Raw genomic sequence first — 20,753 nt, forward strand, 5'->3', positions numbered from 1 at the left:
TAAGTCTAACCTTTTATAGGCTGGGATTCGAGGCTTTGTATTTAGGACGGGCGGGTGTTCTGGTGTCTCCCACTCACCTGCACGGGAAAGTTCTTCTGTTATTTCTTCACAACAAGTCACGGTGCATCGCGGCCTCCCCTGGTCGGTAAAGGGCTGGGTTCTCCCGAAAGCCTCGGCTCCTCCTCCCTCCTCCCAGTGCCCTCCAGGCCTCCCCGGTGGCCCCAGCGTGGCAGGGCCAGTGCAGAAGGGACCATGGGCTTGTGGCCGGCATGGGCCGCTGTGGGCATGGAGCTCATGGAAACGCGGCCTAGGGGCAGGCTGCGCTCCTCTGCGCCCGCGGGAACAGCGGGCCCCGCGGGGGCTGCCACAGACACATCACTTGCTGGGGTCCGTGCACTCACGCGGTGGCGTGGCCCCGCAGAGCCGCGACCCCGTGAGATTCCGAAGCCACGGCGCCTCGTGGAGTCGTCCCTGAGACACGCACATTTCACAGGCAGCTGCTGCGTGGCACTTGCGCTCTGCTCGCTCGTGGGGAGGGCCTCCAGAACCCGGGCCAGCCCCCTCGGAAGCCAGCACACGTGCGCGGGGGCACCCAGAACTGGGCCAATCGCGAGCCTGGAAGGCCACACACGTGGCCCTCGCGGGCTTCATGCGGAGTTTGTAACCCTTGCGCCTTTACGCATGCGCACTAGCTGCCAGGCCGGCCGGCCGAACATTACCTCACATATCCAGAGCGCGCGCGGGAGTGCATTGCGCAGGCGCGCTGCCTGGAGTCCCGCCCCCCGCCAGGGGTTGCTCCAATCACCACTGGAGGTTCCCTCCCAAGCCACCCGCGCTGGCGAGCTGAGAGGAAATGGCGGGGAGGTCCCTGGCATCGAAGGCGGAGCCCACCGTCGGAGCCGTGGACCGGGCTGAGAAGACCGAAGGTAGTGGAGGGAGGCAGGGAACTGTGCGTGAGGGTCTGACCTCGCCGAGGCGGGGCAGGGTTGGGGCGCGGGTAGTGGCTACTTCTTCCTGTCAGTCCTGATGGTGCTGACTGAGACTTAGCGGGTTTCTTCAGAAAACTTTCGGCCAAAATGAGGGAGTGCTTGCCCGCACACCCCTCACTTCGTCTTAAAGCATTGAACCTTTATCGTGGTTGCTCCAATTTTGGTTTAGGTAATTAGTCAAAAGACATCCTGTCGTTCCACAGACTTTCCATACACACCTCTTAAAACAAAAAGGACATTTTCCTGACGCTCCCAATCCCAAGGGAATTCCTAATTCCACACTCCTCTTCCTAGAACCAGCAAGTGTCCAGATTTCCCGGTCGTACTAACCTGGTTCTTGACAGTGGGTTCCCCCACCCAGCATCCCGACGCCCCGGGGAGCCGGGGGAGGCCGACTCCGCGCAGATCTCCCGTTTGTTTCTCCCCGACCCCGACCTGCCGTAGTGGCTCCTACCTCACCCTGGGAAGGGAGGGACAAGGCAGCTGGTCAGAGTTGTACAGAAGTCCCGAAATTGCAGCCCAACAAAGAGAAAGGACACTGTCCTGGCCGTTTCCACTTCAGGACGCTGTGTGCCTCTGGGTGTTTTGGGAGGATTTTCAAACTTACACAAAAGTGGAGAGAATTGTATGATGACGTCCCTCCTACTGTCACTCAACTTGTCACTCTGTCCTGAGCTCATGTGCCCCTCCTGAGTTAAAACGCTGCAATTAACAAATGCCACGGTGGCTGCCTTCAGCCCTACCTGCGCGAATATCATGGCAGGTGCTCTGTCGTGTTCTTACAAAATGAAGGTTTGAATACTGAAACAAGCTTGGCACAGAAAGCATCCCTACAGTGAGATGTGGCACAATGAAAGCCCCAGTGAAGGACAAAGCAAGTAAACAGGACAGACGCAAGCGTATCCCTTTCATTAAGCACCTACTGGCCCGCCACTGTGGTAGCCTTTCAGTATCACAGCTCCATGTTCCTCACATAACCTAGTATATTTAGATAAGGTTTAACCAACGTTGCTTGTGCCTTCGTTCAAACTGCTATAACAGAAATGCCATTATTTCTCACAGTTTCGAGGCTAGAAGGTCAAGATCAAGGTGCAATGCAGCGTCTGGTGGGGGGCCTGCTTCCTGGTTATAGACTTCTGTCTTCTCATTTTGTCCTCATATGGGGGAAGTTGCTGCTGACCTCTAGTTTTATAAGGGCACTAATCCCACTGCTGAGGGCCCTACTCTCATGACCTAATCACCTCCAAAAGGCCCCACCTCCTAAGGCAGTCACACTAAGGGATTAGGGTTTCAACATACGAATTATGGATGGGGGCACAAACATTCAGTCTATAGTGACCAGCTACAGAAGAAAGTTAAAGGACAAGATTCCAGTTTTAGTCTATCTGTTTTAAAAAAGGAAGCAGGGATGTTATCTAGGGTCAGTGACACTAGATACATTTTAGTAAAAGGTCTATTAGTCGCCACCTAACTGGCTGCAGTTATTACTAGAAAGGGGACTGACCGGGGAAAGGGGATGTTTGTGTTTCAATTTTTCCTTCATGCTTTTTCACACATGCCAATTACTTGAATAATGTAAAACTTAATTCATAAATTTATGAACAGGAATTTGGGTAAGATTTCAGGTGGGACCAAAATGAGGGGACTCCATAAACTCAAAAACAAGCATTTCACAAAACTCTATGCTTGATTTTTTTTTTTTTTTTTTTTGAGACAAGATTGTGCTCTGTTGCTCAGGCCGGAGTGCAGTGTTACAGTCACTGCTCACTGCAGCCGTGACCTCCTGGCCTCAAGCAATTCTCCCACCTCAGCCTCTTAAGTAGCTGCAATCACAGGTGCATGTCACCACGCCCAGATAATATTTTTAAATTTGTTATTTGTAGAGATGGGGTTTTGCTGCATTGCTCAGGCTGCTCTTGAACTCCTATGCTCAAGCAGTCCTCCTGCCTCAGCCTCCCAAAAGTGCTGGGATTATGGATGTGAACTACTGAGCCTGGCCTTATGCATGTATCCATGATTTTTTTTTTTTTTTTTGAGACGGAGTCTGGCTCTGTCGCCCAGGCTGGAGTGCGGTGGCCGGATCTCAGCTCACTGCAAGCTCCGCCTCCCAGGTTCACGCCATTCTCCTGCCTCTGCCTCCCAAGTAGCTGGGACTACAGGCGCCCGCCTCATCGCCCGGCTAGTTTTTTGTATTCTTTAGTAGAGATGGGGTTTCACCGTATTAGCCAGGATGGTCTCGATCTCCTGACCTTGTGATCTGCCCGTCTTGGCCTCCCAAAGTGCTGGGATTACAGGCTTGAGCCACTGCGCCCGGCCAATATCCATGATTTTTAATGGCTGTAAATGATTTATCCTGTGTATGTGCTATAATTTATTTACCAAATCCCCTAAGACATATTTAGGCTTCCAGTTTCTTACTATTATAAACAATATAGTGATGAACACCTTGCCCATTATCCGTATCAGAATTACTTAGGACATAGTCTTAGAAAAGAAGATGCACCCAAACTTTTGATATTTACTATCAGAGAGTTTGTAAGGAGACACCTTAATTTTGCATATCTGGTTGACAAAGATGAACACATTTGGAAACAGGTGGTTGGTAAAAATGACAAACTGGGCATCTTGTATACATCAGTGGAGGGTAATTTGGTAATGTCGATCAAAACTGTGACAAACTTTGGTCAGGTGCCTCTGAGCCTTCTCAAACATGCCTCGGCCTTGGCCTGTGATATGGTTTGAATCTGTGTCCTCACCTAAATCTCATGTTGAATTGTAATCCCCAGTGTTGGAGGTGGGGCCTGGTGGGAGGTAGCTGGATCACAGGAGACCAATTTTATTTAGATAGTGACCACGTATCTTTTAACTGGATCTCTGAGCTCTGGGAAGAGGCCACACTGAATCATGGGTGTCCAAAAAGGGAGAGTTATTATGAGGCTAGACCACATGGATGCTTTAACAGTGCACTTAAGAAACATTTTTTTAAAACAAATTTCTAAGTGTCTAAAATATACTCTTCCTTAAAAACCCAAGAGTAGCTTCTGTTGCAATAATTAGTAAAAATATATATATATGTGTATATATATGTGTGTATATATATGTGTGTGTATATATATATGTGTGTGTGTGTATATATATATATATATATCAGGTAACACAGTACAAAAGCAAGCAGTTTAAGAGCTGAGATGAATTTGTCTGTTTACACTCCTGGGAATGCATAAGGAAAAACAGTTTTCTCCACAAATGGGAGTCTGATGCCTTCTCCATTTTCTTTAAGGAACCTCATGCTATTATACACTATTTTAGGTCCCTCATGCAGCAGAGGGTGCAAGAGAAAGGAGAGATAGCAGAACTAAATGAAGAAAACAACCTTCAGTCAACTGAGAAGAAAAAAAAACTTCTGCTCAAAAAACACAAGGACCTAGGAGAGAGAAAAAAGAAAAATCATGAAAGCCTTTTAAACACACACACATACACAGACACACACATACACAGACACACACATATCTTGGATGTTAGCTTTTAATTAAGCTGACTTTTAACCTTTTGAATTTCTTTTAAATTTTTTTTCGCAATCTCATCAACATATTTCAACTAGGACAAATAGCTGCTATTTCAGAAGTACCAAGTATCAAACCAGAAAGGTCTTGATTTAGGAACCAAACCCAGGCTGTTATGGAAAAAAAGAAGACAGAACCTCAGCTATGGAACTGCAGTGTGGGTGACAATCATTTCTCTTTCAGTGTGTCCTGGCTAGCAAAAAGATGGCCTTGTTATGTAAATGAAACCCCTTAAAGTAGTCAAAATCAAAAATCTTCCCCCACTTTTTTACTTGTACTGGCTATTTTTTCTTCCCCCACCACCCCTTTTCTGATGGGAATTTAGCCACTTCAGAGGCCTTGTTCCACATAATTTGGAACTTTCCTTTGGATTTGATCAAGTCAGATAGAATTGGCCAAACCCAATGGGAAAAGGACCAAAACAGCAAAAACAGAAAGAAACAACAAAAAAAATACCGGTTAAGCATAACAAACAAATGATCACACAACTTGTATGATTACTGAACACTGTAATGGTAAGGAAAAATTAAGAGCAGCTGGTTGTTAATCTTATCTTTAGCCAAGACAAACCCCAATTCAGTTACTTACCTAGGGATGGGTCAGGCTGAAGACTTGTCTCTATCATCTTAGAAGCAGGAAAAAAACCCTCAAACTTGTCTTCCCTGTTGGGAGCGAGTTCAAACTCCAGAAATGAGTTTTCATGGTAGCAGGAAAACTTGCCTTCCTTGTCGGAAGCAAGTAAAACTCCAGAAAAAGAGAAGAGTTGTTCAGAAAATAAACTTTGGCCTTCGAACAAATTTTGGGAAATGAGGGATTCCCTGGATAGGGGACTTCCAGACCTCAGCAACTTGTCAAATTAGTTTGAGCCACAAAGATAGCTCAAGCTGCTAGCAGGCACTGGTAGAATATTTGTCAAAGGTCAGGAGCACCTCTACTCAGAATCCCTTTGTGGTTGCCAAAATGTGAAACCCCAAAATCTGAGACAGGTCTCAGTCAATTTAGGAAGTTTATTTTACCAAAGTTAGGGATGCATGCCTGCGACACAGCATAAGGAGGTCCTGATGACATGTGCCCAGGGTGGCAGGGTAGTCAGAGCACAGGTTGGTTTATATGCTTTTTAGGGAGACATGAGACATGAATCAACATATGTAAGATGAACATTGGTTCGATCTGGAAAGGTGGGTCACCTCGAAGCATTGATGAGACCACTTGAAGCAGGAAGGTTGACTTCAAGGTCATAAGTAGATAAAAAACAAATGGTTGCATTATTTTGAGTTTGTGGTCAGCCTTTCCAAAGGAGGCAATCAGATATGCATTTATCTGAGTGAGCAGAGGGATGACTTTGAATTCATTTATTTTCAGATATTTATTTTACAAAATCAGATACGCATTTATCTCAGTGAGCAGAGGGTAACTTTGAATTGATTTATTTTCAAATATTTATTTATAAAAAGATTTATTTTCCTTTCACAATGTTAATGCCATAAATAGTAATTTCTTAGATCTACTGATTTTAGTGTTAAAAATAGGTTCCAATAATTATAAAAAATTAATATGAAATATTTTGTGGGGAGATTTCAGGTTTAGTATTGGTTGTATATAGGAAAGCTATTTGTATTTATATATGTTTTTAAACTAACATCTTAAGGCATTTTGCTACTAATCCTTATGGTTTTATAGAAAACTCTCGGCCGGGCGCGGTGGCTCAAGCCTGTAATCCCAGCACTTTGGGAGGCTGAGACGGGTGGATCACGAGGTCAGGAGATCGAGACCATCCTGGCTAACACGGTGAAACCCCGTCTCAACTAAAAAATACAAAAAACTAGCTGGGTGAGGTGGCAGGCGCCTGTAGTCCCAGCTACTCGGGAGGCTGAGGCAGGAGAATGGCGTGAACCTGGGAGGCGGAGCTTGCAGTGAGCTGAGATCCCGCCACTGCACTCCAGCCTGGGCGACAGAGCCACACTCCGTCTCAAAAAAAAAAAAAAAAAGAAAAAGAAAACTCTCTAAGAACTTCCTAGATTATGTCATCTGCTAGTTACAGTGATTTTTGACTCCTTCCTCCAGGTTTTTATACCCTCATTTTTTTTCTTGAATTATTATATCAGGAGCTTTGACCTTACTTTGAACAGCCTCAGCAGTGAGAGTACACCCCTGTCCTCACCCAGAGTTTTACAAAGGGCTATCTGGTATAATTTTACCCTGCAGGGAAAAGCTGACCATGGAGGAGCCTGATTCATCTAGTGTACTGTTCACCTCAGGACAAGGAGCAGGGCCACCACTCTGGCTGGAGACCTGCCCTCAGTCCAGCTCAGTCTCAGGCCAGGGGCTGTCAGATCCTTCCTCTGGCCTCTCGCCCTGCTTGATTCTGAAATGTTTGGTTTTGTCTCCACAGGGCAGGACACATCCTCACAGAAAATTGAAGACTTGATGGAAATGGTGAAAAAGCTGCAGAAAGGTCATGTGTCTCCTTTGTGTGAGGCTCAGCCTGAGATTTGGGGCCAAGCAGATGTGGGTTCAATTTCCGGCCCCACAATGTACAAACTTGGGAAATAATCCTCTTCACCTTCTCTTTCTTTTAAAACTTAATTACTTAAACTAAAAATAGGGCCCCATGATTCAAAATTAAAGAAGGAAAAAGGGTAAGGAAGGCAGAGTGTTTTCCCAAAACCCTGTCCCAAACCTCTTGCTGGTCACCCATTTGGCTCCACTGCAGTCCATTAAATCCAGAAGTTGCCACCTTCACTTCCCTTCCTTTCCCCTCACCCGCTACTCCCTCTTTGCTCACTAGGCTCCTGCCAGCCGTCTTCCCACCTCAGAGGGGGTCTTTGCACTGACTACCTCCCACCCCAAACCAAAGAGCTGCAGGGCCTGCCCCCCTGCCACCTGATTTGGGGCTCTCATGATACCTTCCCATATCTGAGGAGCGCTTTCCACTCCTTTGTGCTTTAACCCCCCTTGCCCTACTTTATTTCTCTTGAACACAGTTACCAAAGCCCCACTCGGTATCTTATTGTGTCTGTTCCCAGTCTTGCCCACCCAGAACATGAGCCCCGTGAGGGCCCCACACAGCACCTGCTTTCAGTAGGTACTCAATAGATCTGTGTTGCATGAAAGCAGCAGAGACACAAGGCTGGCAACCACCCCACCTCTGCCTGCCCTGTCAATCAACCTCCTTTCCTCCCTGCAGTGGGAAGCCTAGAGCCCCGAGTTGAGGTCCTGATTAACCGCATTAATGAGGCCCAGCAAGGTGAGTTTGGGGGCCTTGGCTGCCAGCTAGGACCAGCTACATGGTTTGCGGGGCTCAGTGCCAAATGAGAATGCAGGGTCCCTTGTTCCAAAGTTACTGGTTATTCACAACAGCAGCAGCAGAGCCTTAAATTAAGTACAGGGCATTTCAGCATGCAACTGCCATAGTTAATATACCCACGATCCTAGCCCTGCTATCAGCAGAGCCTGGCAAGGAGAGCCTGGACTTTGGAAGCCTTGTTTCCTACTGTATAAAATCTAGGCCACTATAGATTTTCCTGAAGGCAAATGAGAAATGTCACTGTTGGCAAGAGAATAGAGGCTGCACTCACACAATATTTTTCTGCTCTCTGGTGAAGCCAAAAAGAAAGCCAATGAAGACCTAGGAGAGGCCCAGACCATCTGTGAGGCCCTGCAGAAGGAACTGGACTTGCGTAAGAGAGCCGGGGGTCACCCAGAGGTCCCCACAGTGTCTCAAGCCTCCCCTAACCCTGCATTCCAGATGATAAGCATCCTTGCCATGGCCAAGGGTCCTGTACCCTCTCCAGCCTCATGTCCTGCCAGTCTCCCCCTCTCCTCTCTGCTTGTGAAAGTGTTCAAGAAACACCCTCCAACCTCATTCCCACCTCAGAGCTTTTGCCAGGTGCTGCCTATGCTTCCTCAGATAATACAGGTTCCTCTTTCCTCACATCATCAGTTCTAAGTTAGAATGTCCCCAGTCATCCCATCTAAAGGTGGCACCCTGTCACCATCTGGTCACATGCCCCTTCCTATTTGATGTGTTTCTTCACAGCCCTTGTCCGACTTCATGGGTGTTTGTATTTTTTCTCTCCTCCCCATGTAAAAGCATGGGCATCCTCCAGGGCCCTCACAGCCACCCTCTATAAACGTGAAGGCCCTTTGGTGCTTCCAGGAAATGTGGGCACCAGAGGGTAGGGAGGGGCTCACCTCGAGGGGTTCACATTTGGGTTGGGAGCAAGGCTGTGCCCAACTTCCCATGTGACCGTGAGCAATCCCCATCCCTGAGGGTGCGTTGCATAGTCCCTGATGCCAAAATGTGTCACTGTTTTCCAGTACATGGAGAGAAAGTACACCTGAAGGAGATCTTGAGCAAAAAACAAGGTATCTGCCACTCCCCTGTCTCCAGGCTTGTTCCTTTTGCCAGCCCACAGAGGCCCACTCTCCCCCTATGGCAGCTGAAGCCTTTTGAAACCTGTCCCAGCTTGCCTCTCTCCTGTGGCTTCCACCAGACATGTAGTAAATGTTAAAGCTCAGTCAAGTGTCCACAGACCTGACATGATCTGGCCATGTTCCCCTTGCCAAAACCCGATACCTTGACAGGTTCTCATAGGACACTGTTGCTCTCCCTACAGAGACCCTGAGGATCCTCCGGCTGCATTGCCAGGAAAAGGAAAGTGAGGCACAGAGGTAAGAGCTTCCAGCTGAGCCTAACTCTGTCCTACCTCTTTATTCTGGTAGAGCAGAAAGAAGCAGGAAGGTGAGTCTGAGATCCACAGCTCTCATTCTCTCCCTCTAAACAATGGAGAGTCCAAAGAGTGTCTTTCCCCTTTGGCTCCAACAGCAGGCAGTAGTGTTAAGGGTAACTCTCTCAATGGCATAGACGTTCATTTGCTAAATTATCAATTAAATTTCTTCAACTGGTTTTTATTCTTTGCCTTTTACTCTTTGTCATACTCCTTGGATATCTGTTCACTCATCTGTCTGTTCACTTGTCTGTTGGCATTGAGCCAGCCACTTGTCCATTCTCTCTCCATCCATTATCTTTTCATCCACCCATCGATTTGTCCATGCATTTCTCCACTTCCTGATTTAGCTCATTTTGTTACCAGAGGCCCCAGGCCCTACCACACTGAGATTTCAGTTCTTTGGGAAAACCAGATAAGATATGTGTGCATTTGCTTACTTGACCATGTCCACACTAATCTCTCTTAACCTGACAAAATTACTTCCAGGGGGCAAATGCTCACATCACCCCCTACCCATCACCTGTTACAGAGAAGGACCTTAATGTACAGAGGGGGAAAAAAGTAGCTTTAATAGAGGGAGGCAGAAGCCCCAACCCAGTGCCCTCCTGGGGCTTAAGAAAGCATGGCTGAGGGCTGCCTCACCTCTCCCAGGAAGCACACCGTGCTGCAGGAGTGCAAGGAGAGAATTTCTGCTCTAAGCTTGCAGATTGAAGAAGAGAAGAACAAACAGAGACAGCTGAGGTAAACCTTAGCACCTGAGGCAGGGGGGTTGGATGGCTGGTAGTTGGGGCATAATGTCAAAGATGGGGGTTAGAAGAGCTGGCTACGCTGAGCCTTAGAGGTTCAAGGTGGAGAAGATGCTCCCAGTGGAGCAGAGACCATGAGCAAAGCACCCCAAGGTCTGTGCCTGAAGACCCACAGACTTGGACAGTCTGTGAAGGTGGTGATGTCATCCCATATTCCCTCATGCCTGTGGTTGGCCCCCAGGTTGGCGTTCGAGGAACAGCTGGAGGATCTGATGGGCCAGCACAAGGACCTCTGGGACTTCCATGTGAGTCCCTCAAAGCCACTTCTCCCCTTTCCACATCTACCCTAGCAGCACCAGGCCCAAACGGTCATTTCCTCTCACCTGCCACACCCAGTCCTCGAGCAAGCCCTGGTGGTGCTAAGATCAACATTGCCCAAATCCAGCCCCTTGTCACCTCCTTGTGGCCCTGCTGCTCAGTGGTCAGGGGCATCTCTGATGAGCCAAGGTCAAGTTTTCCATCAGTGTCAGTGGATGTGTCTGGAACCATCACGGGCACAAGGGAGACAACGAGGATAAGCAATCAGTGTTTGCCCCTCAGGAGGACCCTAGGCACTGAACAAGAAAATAGACAGTGAGTGTTAGGGAGGAAGGGCTCAGTGAGGAGGTCACGCCAGGACAGAGGGCAGTGGGGGGAGCTGCAGAGCTAAACTGGTACTTGATCCTCCAGAAAACAGCCAAGACTCAGTGTTTGCAGGTTTATCTGTTTTAACAATTCATGAGCCTCCCCACTGCAGCACTGCAGAGATGTGGGATGACAGAAGTGCACAGGGAGGAAATGGCCAGTGCCATGGCCCTAAGTCTGTACTGTGGCTGGTGTGCACAGAGGGGCAGAGTTGTTCAAAGTGAGGCATAGTGAGCAAGTATGAAACAAGATTCAGATAGCCTTCTTAGAGGCATGGGGGAAAGCCAAGAGGTGTGGACAGGCCTCTTTTCTTCCCCTTCAGAGGCCAGAGCGGCTGGCAAGGGAGATTTGTGCTCTGGACAGCAACAAGGAGCAGCTGCTCAAGGAAGGTGAGGCCAGGGAAGGTGGATGGCCCATATCTGACCTCACGTGCCCTCATGTGCTCACCTGCCCCTTCGTGCTGCAGAGAAACTGGTCAAGGCAACGCTGGAAGACGTGAAGCATCAGCTGTGCTCCCTGTGTGGGGCTGAGGGCCCCTCCACCCTCGATGAGGGACTCTTTCTCCGCAGCCAGGAGGCTGCAGCCACAGTGTAAGATGTGGAGGTGAAGAGGGTGGGAGGAGGGAGTGGCTGGTGCTAACCACCCCCTACTGGACCCCCCAGGCAGCTGTTTCAGGAAGAGCACAGGAAGGCTGAGGAGCTCCTAGCAGCTGCTGCCCAGAGCCACCAGCAGCTGCAGCAGAAGTGCCAACAATTGCAGCAGAAGCGGCAGAGGTGTGTGTGGAGGCCCTGTCCCCACAACCCCCACCAGGAAGGTGACCGATGTGGTATCTCCTCTCTCCACCTTCTGTCTCTCTGACTCTTGAAAACCTCATGTCCCTCCTCCACGCTTCCCTCTTCTTCCTTCCCCCATCCTGCCTCTTCCTGTCCAGGCTGAAGGAAGAGCTGGAAAAGCGTGGAATGCAAGTCCCTGCCCAAGCCCAGAGCACACAAGAGGAAGAGGCTGGCCCAGGAGATGTGGTAAGCCCCAGAACTGGGTGTCAGGGAACAGAGACAGCTACTGAAGGGATGGCAGAAGCTGCAGGAGGACAAGGGAGGGGGTCCTGGGACTCCTCAGAGGATGGTCTGTGGTGAGGGGCTTTCCCATAGTGGGTCCACCCAAGGTACTGATGGGGCAGGAGGGGACCGTGTGGCCATGGGGACGGATATAGATTCCCACCCTGGGCACTAACCTCCTGCAGGCCAGTCCCAAGCCCTTAAAAGCCCCTGAGGAGAAAGACCTGGAGCTGCACACCGAGCAGGGCCTGATGTCCTCATAGGCCAGGAGGACACACTCCACCCCTGACCTTAGCCCAAGGGGCTTTCAGGAAACAAAGGAGTTACTTTGATACAACCCGTCTCAGCTGAGTCTACTGGTGAGGAGTAGAGGTCGGCCCAAGACCCCCAGGCTCCTGTGACTGAAGCCTTGGCTTGACTCTGCCTCTGGGTCTGGGCCAGAGATACATCACAGGTTTTCAATAAATGCTTCCTTAACCTCCTGGTCTCTGGATTGCTCATCTCTGGGACCTGCCAGGCTCTTCTGGGTCCTCAGGCAGAGGGATGCAGGCCTGAGACGCTCTCACAGTGGGCCCAGGAGGTCTGGAACCCACCTCCATACACACGTACACACACCTTGTGATTTATTCTTCAATTCCTTCATTACAGGTCTGGACTATACAGACTCCCAGAAATTAAAAAAATAAAAATAAAAAATGAGGATCAGTGAGCTGGGATTCAAAATCAGTCCGTTCCATATGGTAGTCTCCACATATTAGCTGTGTAGTTTGTACTCTCAAGAACACAAAATGTATAACTCAGGCACTTTTGGACAGGAACAGGATAGAAATCCTCAGCGTGCGGGGAGTCAATCAACTAGGATGTAAGTCATGTGCATCTGATGCGTGCTTCAAATTCACTGAAATGCATTGACCCAATCAAGGCCAATGGTGGGAGTCAAAGTCTGCATCTTCTGAGTCAGAATACATGGAATTCATGACAAAGTGATCCCTTTTCTTGACAGGCTCCCAGACCAGGTAGACCAGTGACATGGTGGAGTTGAAAAGAGAGGCTCACTGAAGAGCACTGTTTCCATGGAAAAATGGAACATGGCAAAGTGCAGAAATTCTTCAGTCAGTCCAGGACAGATGAGTTCTCTAAGATGCGGTTAATCATACCTGTTTCAAACAAACTGGCGATACACTATCAAACATGAATTTTAAATCAAGTGGAAGTTAGAAAATATATTGAACTGAATGGCAATGAAGACACCACATTTTAAAACTAATTCAGTTAAGCCCATGATTAGAAAGAACTTTAGCTTTTATTGGTTCACCAGAATTTTTTAAAAAATCAACCAATGATTGTTCAGTTAATGAATAAAAGGCCTTTGACACAGTTCAACACGTATTCATGTGAAAAAAAAAAAGACTACTAAAAAAACAGTCAGCTTCCCTTAGATTTATTGGTGAGATGTCTAAACAATTTCATGTTGGGAATAACTCAAGGATGTCTGCAATATTCAAATACTGTTTATCATACTAGAAGTACTATATGGTGAAATAGTTAAGACATGGATTTATGATTATATGCTTTGTGAATCTCAATCTACAGATAAATTTCAGAACATCTAAATGAGTATAAAAGTTTGCTAAATACAGGTCAATATTTTAAAATCACTTTTGTGTCTCAATGCTAGGACACAAGACCCACAAAATACATCACTTAGGAATCTACAGTTAGTTGATAGAAAAGGATACAATAAACCAGTAACAAAATAATGATATGCATCAGCTAAGGATAAGCATCTCAGCCAAAGGCTGCCTCAGTGAAGGGTCAGGAGAGGCTGGCACGAGCTCTATTTTTTTCCTCTCTGCAGGGTTCTGCCAGAATGTGCTTCCTCAGGTAAGAAACCAGCTGTATGTGTAGAATACCTCAGAATGGGAGAACTGTTCTGGTTCTCTACACTCTATTTGGAGCCGTAGTGTAGGAATATAATGTAAACTGGGATTCTTGTATACCCTGCTGATCATATAGACATACTCTTGCTGTAAACCAGCTCCCAACAGAAGATCTCCTGTGTTTTCACCAAGACCAGGTGGAAACCTATTTAATAATCAATTTTACTACTACCAATGGCAATGGTGATGAGATGGTAACAACCACACCCAAACTCAACTTGGATTCACCTATTAATTTGTATATTTGACACCTCAGGGGTCACTCCCATGCGGGTACATCTCATTCCAGCAACAGAGCTCAGCCCATTACATACCTGGTAGAACTAATAGCCAGCTACAAAAAGCAAAAATACACTTAAAAATAAATGCAGTATTATAAAAATACCATGTACCAAGGAATTAATGTAGCAACAGATGTATGTTATTTCCCCAAAACAACTTTAGAGAAAATTTAAAAGATCTGAATAAATGGAGAGAAAGGTCATGTTCATTAGTGGAAACTCATAACTGTAAAGATGTCCTTCCTGCCTAAGGACATATAAGTCCATTATAATTTCAATAAAATTTTGCAGAAATCTCCTGTATTCCAGACATACTTTTCCTTATGAAAGAGTAGTCCAAATTCCACTCAGTGGTCGGGATCAGCCACCCCAGCCAGTAACTCCCTCTTTGCTGGTGATTCAGAGGCATGAGTAGCCCGAAGTGGCCAGTGGCAGCCTTGCAGTTCAGTGGAATCACTAGGGTGTCTCTGAGTGGAAGGATTTCTTCCTTCAGAACTAAGACCTAAGAGCACAGTCATGGGAACAGGATACAAAACCTTTGCTCATGGGTCACTAGGGGTAATAATGGGGATACCACTCTCATTTCTACCCTGTGATTTTTGGACCTGTAAATTATGACTACAAAAGAAACAGTACTCAATATTGGACACTGATTCAGAGCACATACAGTCTTCTAGAGAATCTTGTTCCATCCCTGCAAGGTATTGCCACCTAGCTAGTACTTTGGGTCTTCAAAAGGCCACTCCGTTAGTCTGCCAAACCAGCTGCTTCAGGGTGGTGGGGAACATGGTAAGACAAGTTAATTCCATGAGCGTGGACCCATTGAAGTGCTTCCTTTGCTGTGAAGAGAGTTCCTTGATCAGCAGCAATGCTGTGTTGTAGTACCATGGTTGTGGAAATGGCATTCTGTAAGTCCACCAGTAGTAGTAATGGCAGAAGCATTGTCTGCAAGCAAATGTATATACAGATATATCCTTATCATTCATTATTCCTTCTGGAGTTGGAGTCACTACTGATAATAACCAAGGCACTATAGTAACCATTTCACTTGTCAGGATACACAATGCTGGACTCTTGAAAGAGGCATTGGATAAAACTTTAATTTCCCTGCTAGGCCCAAGATAGCTGATTTAACAAAGAGGCATAGTGGTCTCCTAAAACAACCCCTTTTCAAATACCAGTTCAGCAATGGATCTCTAAATAGGTCTCTGTCTTGCCACAAACCTTACTCTCTTAATTGAAGGGTTTTTTGTAGACTCACACCTTATACCAACTTGAAAAACCTTCCCATCACACTTTCCTATCTTTAAAGTGGTATATGTTTCATCTCTATGTATACAAAGACTGCTTATAAATGAGGACCTTTAATAATGTCTCCTAGCTTTATGACATTTTCTTCCTGTCATACCCCATAAGGGCTAGAGGCCAGATCCATTAACCGTACAATGTCCCATGGACCAGGTAGCTGCCCATCTGCAATAGGACCCATGTAAGCTTAACTTTCACCATCCCTAAGTCCTTCCTGAATATTTCTCTTTTTTAAAAAAGTTTTTTTTTTTTACTAAAGAAATGTGGCATTTTCAATTAAGGTCAAATATCAAGGATATTCCTTTTTTTTTTTTTTCTGGTAAGTTCCAGGGAACATATGTAGGATATGCAGGTTTGTTACATAGGTAAACATGTGCCATGGTGGTTTGCTGTACCTATCAACCCATCGCCTAAGTATTAAGACCAGCATGCATTAGCTATTTTTCCTGATGCTCTCACTCCCACCATGTCATCCTGCCAAAACCTTCCAAGTAAGCCATTGTTTAAACCAACAGCATGAATGCTAAGAACAACAAGCCATCAATTTTGGCTACTACAAGCCTACAACCTAAAGACTTTCCTGGCTTGCCTGTGACCAAACAAACCAACAACTGAGCCACAGGGCCTGCCCACAGGCCAGTGTTTTAATTGACAAACAACCTCACAGTCTATTAACAACACACACCCAAATCAGGCCATATGCTTTAAAACCTATTTGCAATAGAACATCACCCATTTGGGGGCAAAACGCTGGAATGTAAAAAATTGTTTGCTTGCCCCACCCTTATTTGGGGCTCTAACTTTGCCAGTTGGGTTACTGCACCTTGGTTCGTTATGACAGTATTGCAGATGTCAACATTGCCTTTGACACCTGTGCACGCACATAGCTCCTTGACTTAAAGTATATTTGCCAGTCAGACTCCCAGGCCCAATATTCTCTTCTGTTGTACTTTGGTTTGTTTGACCTCTTCAAATCTCATGTTTGAAATTTCATTACCAGTGTTGGAGATGGAACTTAATGAGAGGTGTTTAGACCATGGGGACAGATCCCTCATGAATAGATTAATGTCCTCCCTTGGGATGGGTGAGTTCTCACTCATTAGTTCTCATAAGAACTTCTTGTTAAAAGAAAACAAAACCTGGCACCTCCCTCCCCTTCTGTTGCTTCCTCTCTTGCCATGTGATCTCTGCACACAGCAGCTCCCCCTTCATCTTCCACTATATGAGGAAGCAGCCTGAAGCCCTCGTGAGAAACAGATGCTAGTGCCATGCTTCTTGTATAGCCTAAAGAACCACGAGCCAAATACACTTCTTTTTCTTTTTATAAATTGCCCAGCCTCAGGTATTCCTTTATAGCAACACTAAACAGACTAAGTAAGATACCTTCAAATTACACAATTGTGTCATGATCCTGGCTTGGCTCTCTGCCACAACCTACACCCCACACTCCCAGACCTAAAAGGAAACCTGGTAGAGGTTACCACTACCCATCCCTTTTTTAACATTTAATGAAGATTATTGCATTCACAAAGAGGCAATTGTCCTTGAGGAGAGGACAGCCACTTCCCAGTGCCTCTCCTATTTCCCTACTGCAGCTTTCCACCATGAATTCCTGTCCTGAGTATTTGACCGTGGCCACCACAACCACCCCCTTTGTGTTAAGGACTGAATATTTATGTCGCTCCTCAAATGCATATGTTGATGCCCTGACCCCCAGTGTGGTAATATTTCAAGGTATGGGATTAGATTAAGTCACCAGGGTGGGACCCTCATGATATCAGTGGCCTTATAAAAGCAGGAAAATCTTCCCTTTCCCACCTCTCCTGACCTTACCCACATGCATGAACCAAGGAAATGCAATCTGAGGACACGATAGGAATGCAACCATCTGCAAACAAGGAAGAGAGCCCTCACCAGGAACCAAATCAGCCAGCTCCTGATCTTGGACTTTTCAGATTCCGGAACTGTGAGAAGTACATTTCTGTTGTTAAAGCCATCCAGTCTATGATAGTTTGTTATAGCATTTCAAGTAGATTAAGACAAATTGTGTTACCAGGAATGTGGTACTGCTGTGACAATATCTAAACATGTGGAAATGGCTTTGGAACTGGGTAATAGGTTAAGTAGAGACTGAAAGTTTTAAGGTTCCTGCTAGAGGCCGGGTGCGGTGGCTCAAGCCTGTAATCCCAGCACTTTGGGAGGCCGAGATGGGCGGATCACGAGGTCAGGAGATCGAGACCATCCTGGCTAACACGGTGAAACCTCGTCTCTACTAAAAATACAAAAACTAGCCGGGTGAGGTGGCGGGCGCCTGTAGTCCCAGCTACTTGGGAGGCTGAGGCAGGAGAATGGCGTAAATCCAGGAGGCGGAGCTTGCAGTGAGCTGAGATCCGGCCACTGCACTCCAGCCCGGGCGACAGAGCGAGACTCTGCCTCAAAAAAAAAAAAAAGGTTCCTGCTAGAAATTCGAATGTTAAAGGCCCATTTAGATAAACTGGAAGTCAAACCTGATGAAAAGGGTACTTTAACCAGACACAGGAAGAGTGTGTCCAGTGTGATGAGTGTACACCATATTATAGAGGAATATAAACAAGAAAACTAGTTCCTTGATTGGGGAATACATGGCTCTTAATAACAGCATGGTAAGTTTCCTGATTACATTGAACAATTGAGACATACCAAGAAAAGCCAAGAGTACAAAATCAAGTTATACTGTGAGAAAACATTGCTTTTTCTAGACCTTGAAAATAAACATTTCAGCCGGGCGCGGTGGCTCAAGCCTGTAATCTCAGCACTTTGGGAGGCCAAGACGGGCGGATCACGAGGTCAGGAGATCGAGACCATCCTGGCTAACATGGTGAAACCCCCTCTCAACTAAAAAATACAAAAAACTAGCCGGGCGAGGTGGCGGGCCCCTCTAGTCCCAGCTACTCGGGAGGCTGAGGCAGGAGAATGGCCTAAACCCGGGAGGCGGAGCTTGCAGTGAGCTGAGATCCGGCCACTGCACTCCAGCCCAGGTGACAGAGCGAGACTCCGTCTCAAAAAAAAAAAAAAAAGAGGCCGGGCGCGGTGGCTCAAGCCTGTAATCCCAGCACTTTGGGAGGCCGAGACGGGCGGATCACGAGGTCAGGAGATCGAGACCATCCTGGCTAACACTGTGAAACCCCGTCTCTACTAAAAAAATACAAAAAATTAGCCGGGCGAGGTGGCGGGCGCCTGTAGTCCCAGCTACTCGGGAGGCTGAGGCGAGAGAATGGCGTGAACCCGGGAGGCGGAGCTTGCAGTGAGCTGAGATCCGGCCACTGCACTCCAGCCTGGGCGACAGAGCGAGACTCCGTCTCAAAAAAAAAAAAAAAAAAACAGACTAAGTAAGATACCTTCAAATTACACAATTGTGTCATGATCCTGGCTTGGCTCTCTGCCACAACCTACACCCCACACTCCCAGACCTAAAAGGAAACCTGGTAGAGGTTACCACTACCCATCCCTTTTTTAACATTTAATGAAGATTATTGCATTCACAAAGAGGCAATTGTCCTTGAGGAGAGGACAGCCCACTTCCCAGTGCCTCTCCTATTTCCCTACTGCAGCTTTCCACCATGAATTCCTGTCCTGAGTATTTGACCGTGGCCACCACAACCACCCCCTTTGTGTTAAGGACTGAATATTTATGTCGCTCCTCAAATGCATATGTTGATGCCCTGACCCCCAGTGTGGTAATATTTCAAGGTATGGGATTAGATTAAGTCACCAGGGTGGGACCCTCATGATATCAGTGGCCTTATAAAAGCAGGAAAATCTTCCCTTTCCCACCTCTCCTGACCTTACCCACCAAAAAAAAAAGAAAAGAAAATAAACATTTCAGTGTCAGGTCATAACAGCAGAATTATAACCAGAGAAAAAGTTACAGGAGTTGACAAAATGATGGAAGGAGACAGTTATCATCATAGTCAAGGGAAAAAAACATACCTTTTCAAAGGGATAAAGAACAGAAGGCAATAAGTATGGTCTGCAAAATGGAATTCAGTAAGGTACCACAAAGGTTGAACTCCTGGGATATTAATCTGAGATGTTTCAAGAAGACATCGATTTCACAATTAAAAATGAAAACCTTTTGCAGTTTCATTAAGAGCAAAAGAATACTTTAAGAAAACCAGTAGTAGGCCGGGCGTGGTGGCTCACGCCTGTAATCCCAACACTTTGGGAGGCTGAGTTGGACGGATCACGAGGTTAAGAGATCAAGATCATCCTGGCCAAGATGGTGAAACCCTGTCTCTACTAAAAATACAAAAATTAGCTGGACGTGGTGGCGCTTGCCTGTAGTCCCAGCTGCTCAGGAGGCTGAGGCAGGAGAATCGCTTGAATCTGGGAAGTGGAGGTTGCAGTGAGCCAAGATCTTGCCACTGCACTCCAGCTTGGTGACAGAGCAAGACTCTGTCAAAGGAAGAGGAAAGGAGAGGAGAGGAGAGGACAGGAGAGGAGAGGAGAGAGAAAGAAAACCGGTAGTAATTATAGTCTATCCCTTTGGTTCTGTAGCTTCTTCCCAATGTCAAACTAGTTGATCATAAATATCAACCAATCTTTAGTGGTGATTTGTGAGATTTTTGGTACACCCATCTCCTGAGCAGTATACACTAAACTCAATTTGCAGTCTTTTATCCCTCACCCCCTTCCCACCCTTTCCTGTGAGTTCCCAAAGTCTATAGTGTGTCCCCAAAGTCCATTCTTATGCCTTTGCATTCTCATAGCTTAGCTCCTACTCATGACTGAGAACATACGATGTTTGATTTTCCATTCCTGAGTTACTTCATTTAGAATAATAGTCTCCAATCCTATCCAGGTTGCTGTGAATGCCATTAACTCATTATTTTTTATGGCTGAGTAGTAGTCCATCATATATATATACTACAGTTTCTTTATCCACTCGTTGAATCATGGGCATTTGGGTTGGTTCCACATTTTTGCAATTGTGAATGTGCTGCTATAAACATGCATGAGCAAGTTTTTTTTTAATCACCACTAAAGAACTTACTTATGTAGCCAGATACCTCCTACCTGTTCCCCAAGAACCTATGGAGAAGAAAAAATTTAAAAAATAAAGAATAAAAAACAATAACAGCAGGAACATTATTTGATAATCTTCCTAGCTCTGATTATAATAATCAGTGCTCTCCAAATGTTTTTACAATCAAGAAACAAATACACAATGATAATATTTATACACTGAAAAAATAATCAACCAATCTGCCAAGGGAAGGATACCAAACCTTTTGATAAAGTCAGCTTCCTGAATTGCTCACCCAAATGTGTATGGGATGAGATTCTAATATTACTTTGGATTCTTCCCATATATCTAGTTGACATAGTCAGCAATTGTTTCAGTTAGTGAGAGTGGCTATATTCTGCACGGTAGACCTTAAAGGATGTTTGGTTTGAGTAGTGAAAGTTTCTAAC

At 46.3% G+C, this 20,753-nt stretch overlaps 2 protein-coding genes across 3 annotated transcripts in view; one reads left to right on the forward strand and one right to left on the reverse strand.

Annotated features, from left to right (window-relative positions):
• The window catches only part of LOC117082782 (vegetative cell wall protein gp1-like), a 158,724-nt gene that overhangs the window by 13,885 nt on the left and 124,086 nt on the right, over positions 1–20,753 (reverse strand). The gene's annotated exons all lie outside the window — the stretch shown is intronic.
• Positions 720–12,255, forward strand: SYCE1 (synaptonemal complex central element protein 1). Of its 2 annotated transcripts, XM_033210023.1 has the most exons (13): positions 748–926; positions 6,945–7,007; positions 7,740–7,799; positions 8,158–8,232; positions 8,873–8,920; positions 9,172–9,226; positions 9,937–10,026; positions 10,273–10,336; positions 11,038–11,104; positions 11,182–11,305; positions 11,378–11,488; positions 11,647–11,734; positions 11,956–12,255. In XM_033210023.1, the coding sequence occupies exons 1-13, from the start codon at positions 854–856 to the stop codon at positions 12,031–12,033; spliced, it is 996 nt and encodes a 331-aa protein (XP_033065914.1). In that variant the 5' UTR covers positions 748–853; the 3' UTR covers positions 12,034–12,255. The 2 variants fall into 2 exon arrangements, with proteins under 2 accessions (XP_033065915.1, XP_033065914.1); XM_033210024.1 differs by lacking the exon at positions 8,873–8,920 and having other exon boundaries at positions 720–926.

This window comes from Trachypithecus francoisi, unplaced genomic scaffold, assembly GCF_009764315.1.
Source record: "Trachypithecus francoisi isolate TF-2019V2 unplaced genomic scaffold, Tfra_2.0 Lachesis_group9, whole genome shotgun sequence".
Classification (NCBI taxonomy): domain Eukaryota; kingdom Metazoa; phylum Chordata; class Mammalia; order Primates; family Cercopithecidae; genus Trachypithecus; species Trachypithecus francoisi.

Excerpts from the sequence above, each read along its gene's own strand:
- SYCE1 (XM_033210023.1), top strand. The coding sequence starts at position 854 with ATGGCGGGGAGGTCCCTGGCATCGAAGGCGGAGCCCACCGTCGGAGCC. Across the intron at positions 7,800-8,157 it reads CATTAATGAGGCCCAGCAAG|CCAAAAAGAAAGCCAATGAA; the intron begins GTGAGTTTGGGG and ends TCTCTGGTGAAG. Across the intron at positions 8,233-8,872 it reads GCAGAAGGAACTGGACTTGC|TACATGGAGAGAAAGTACAC; the intron begins GTAAGAGAGCCG and ends ACTGTTTTCCAG.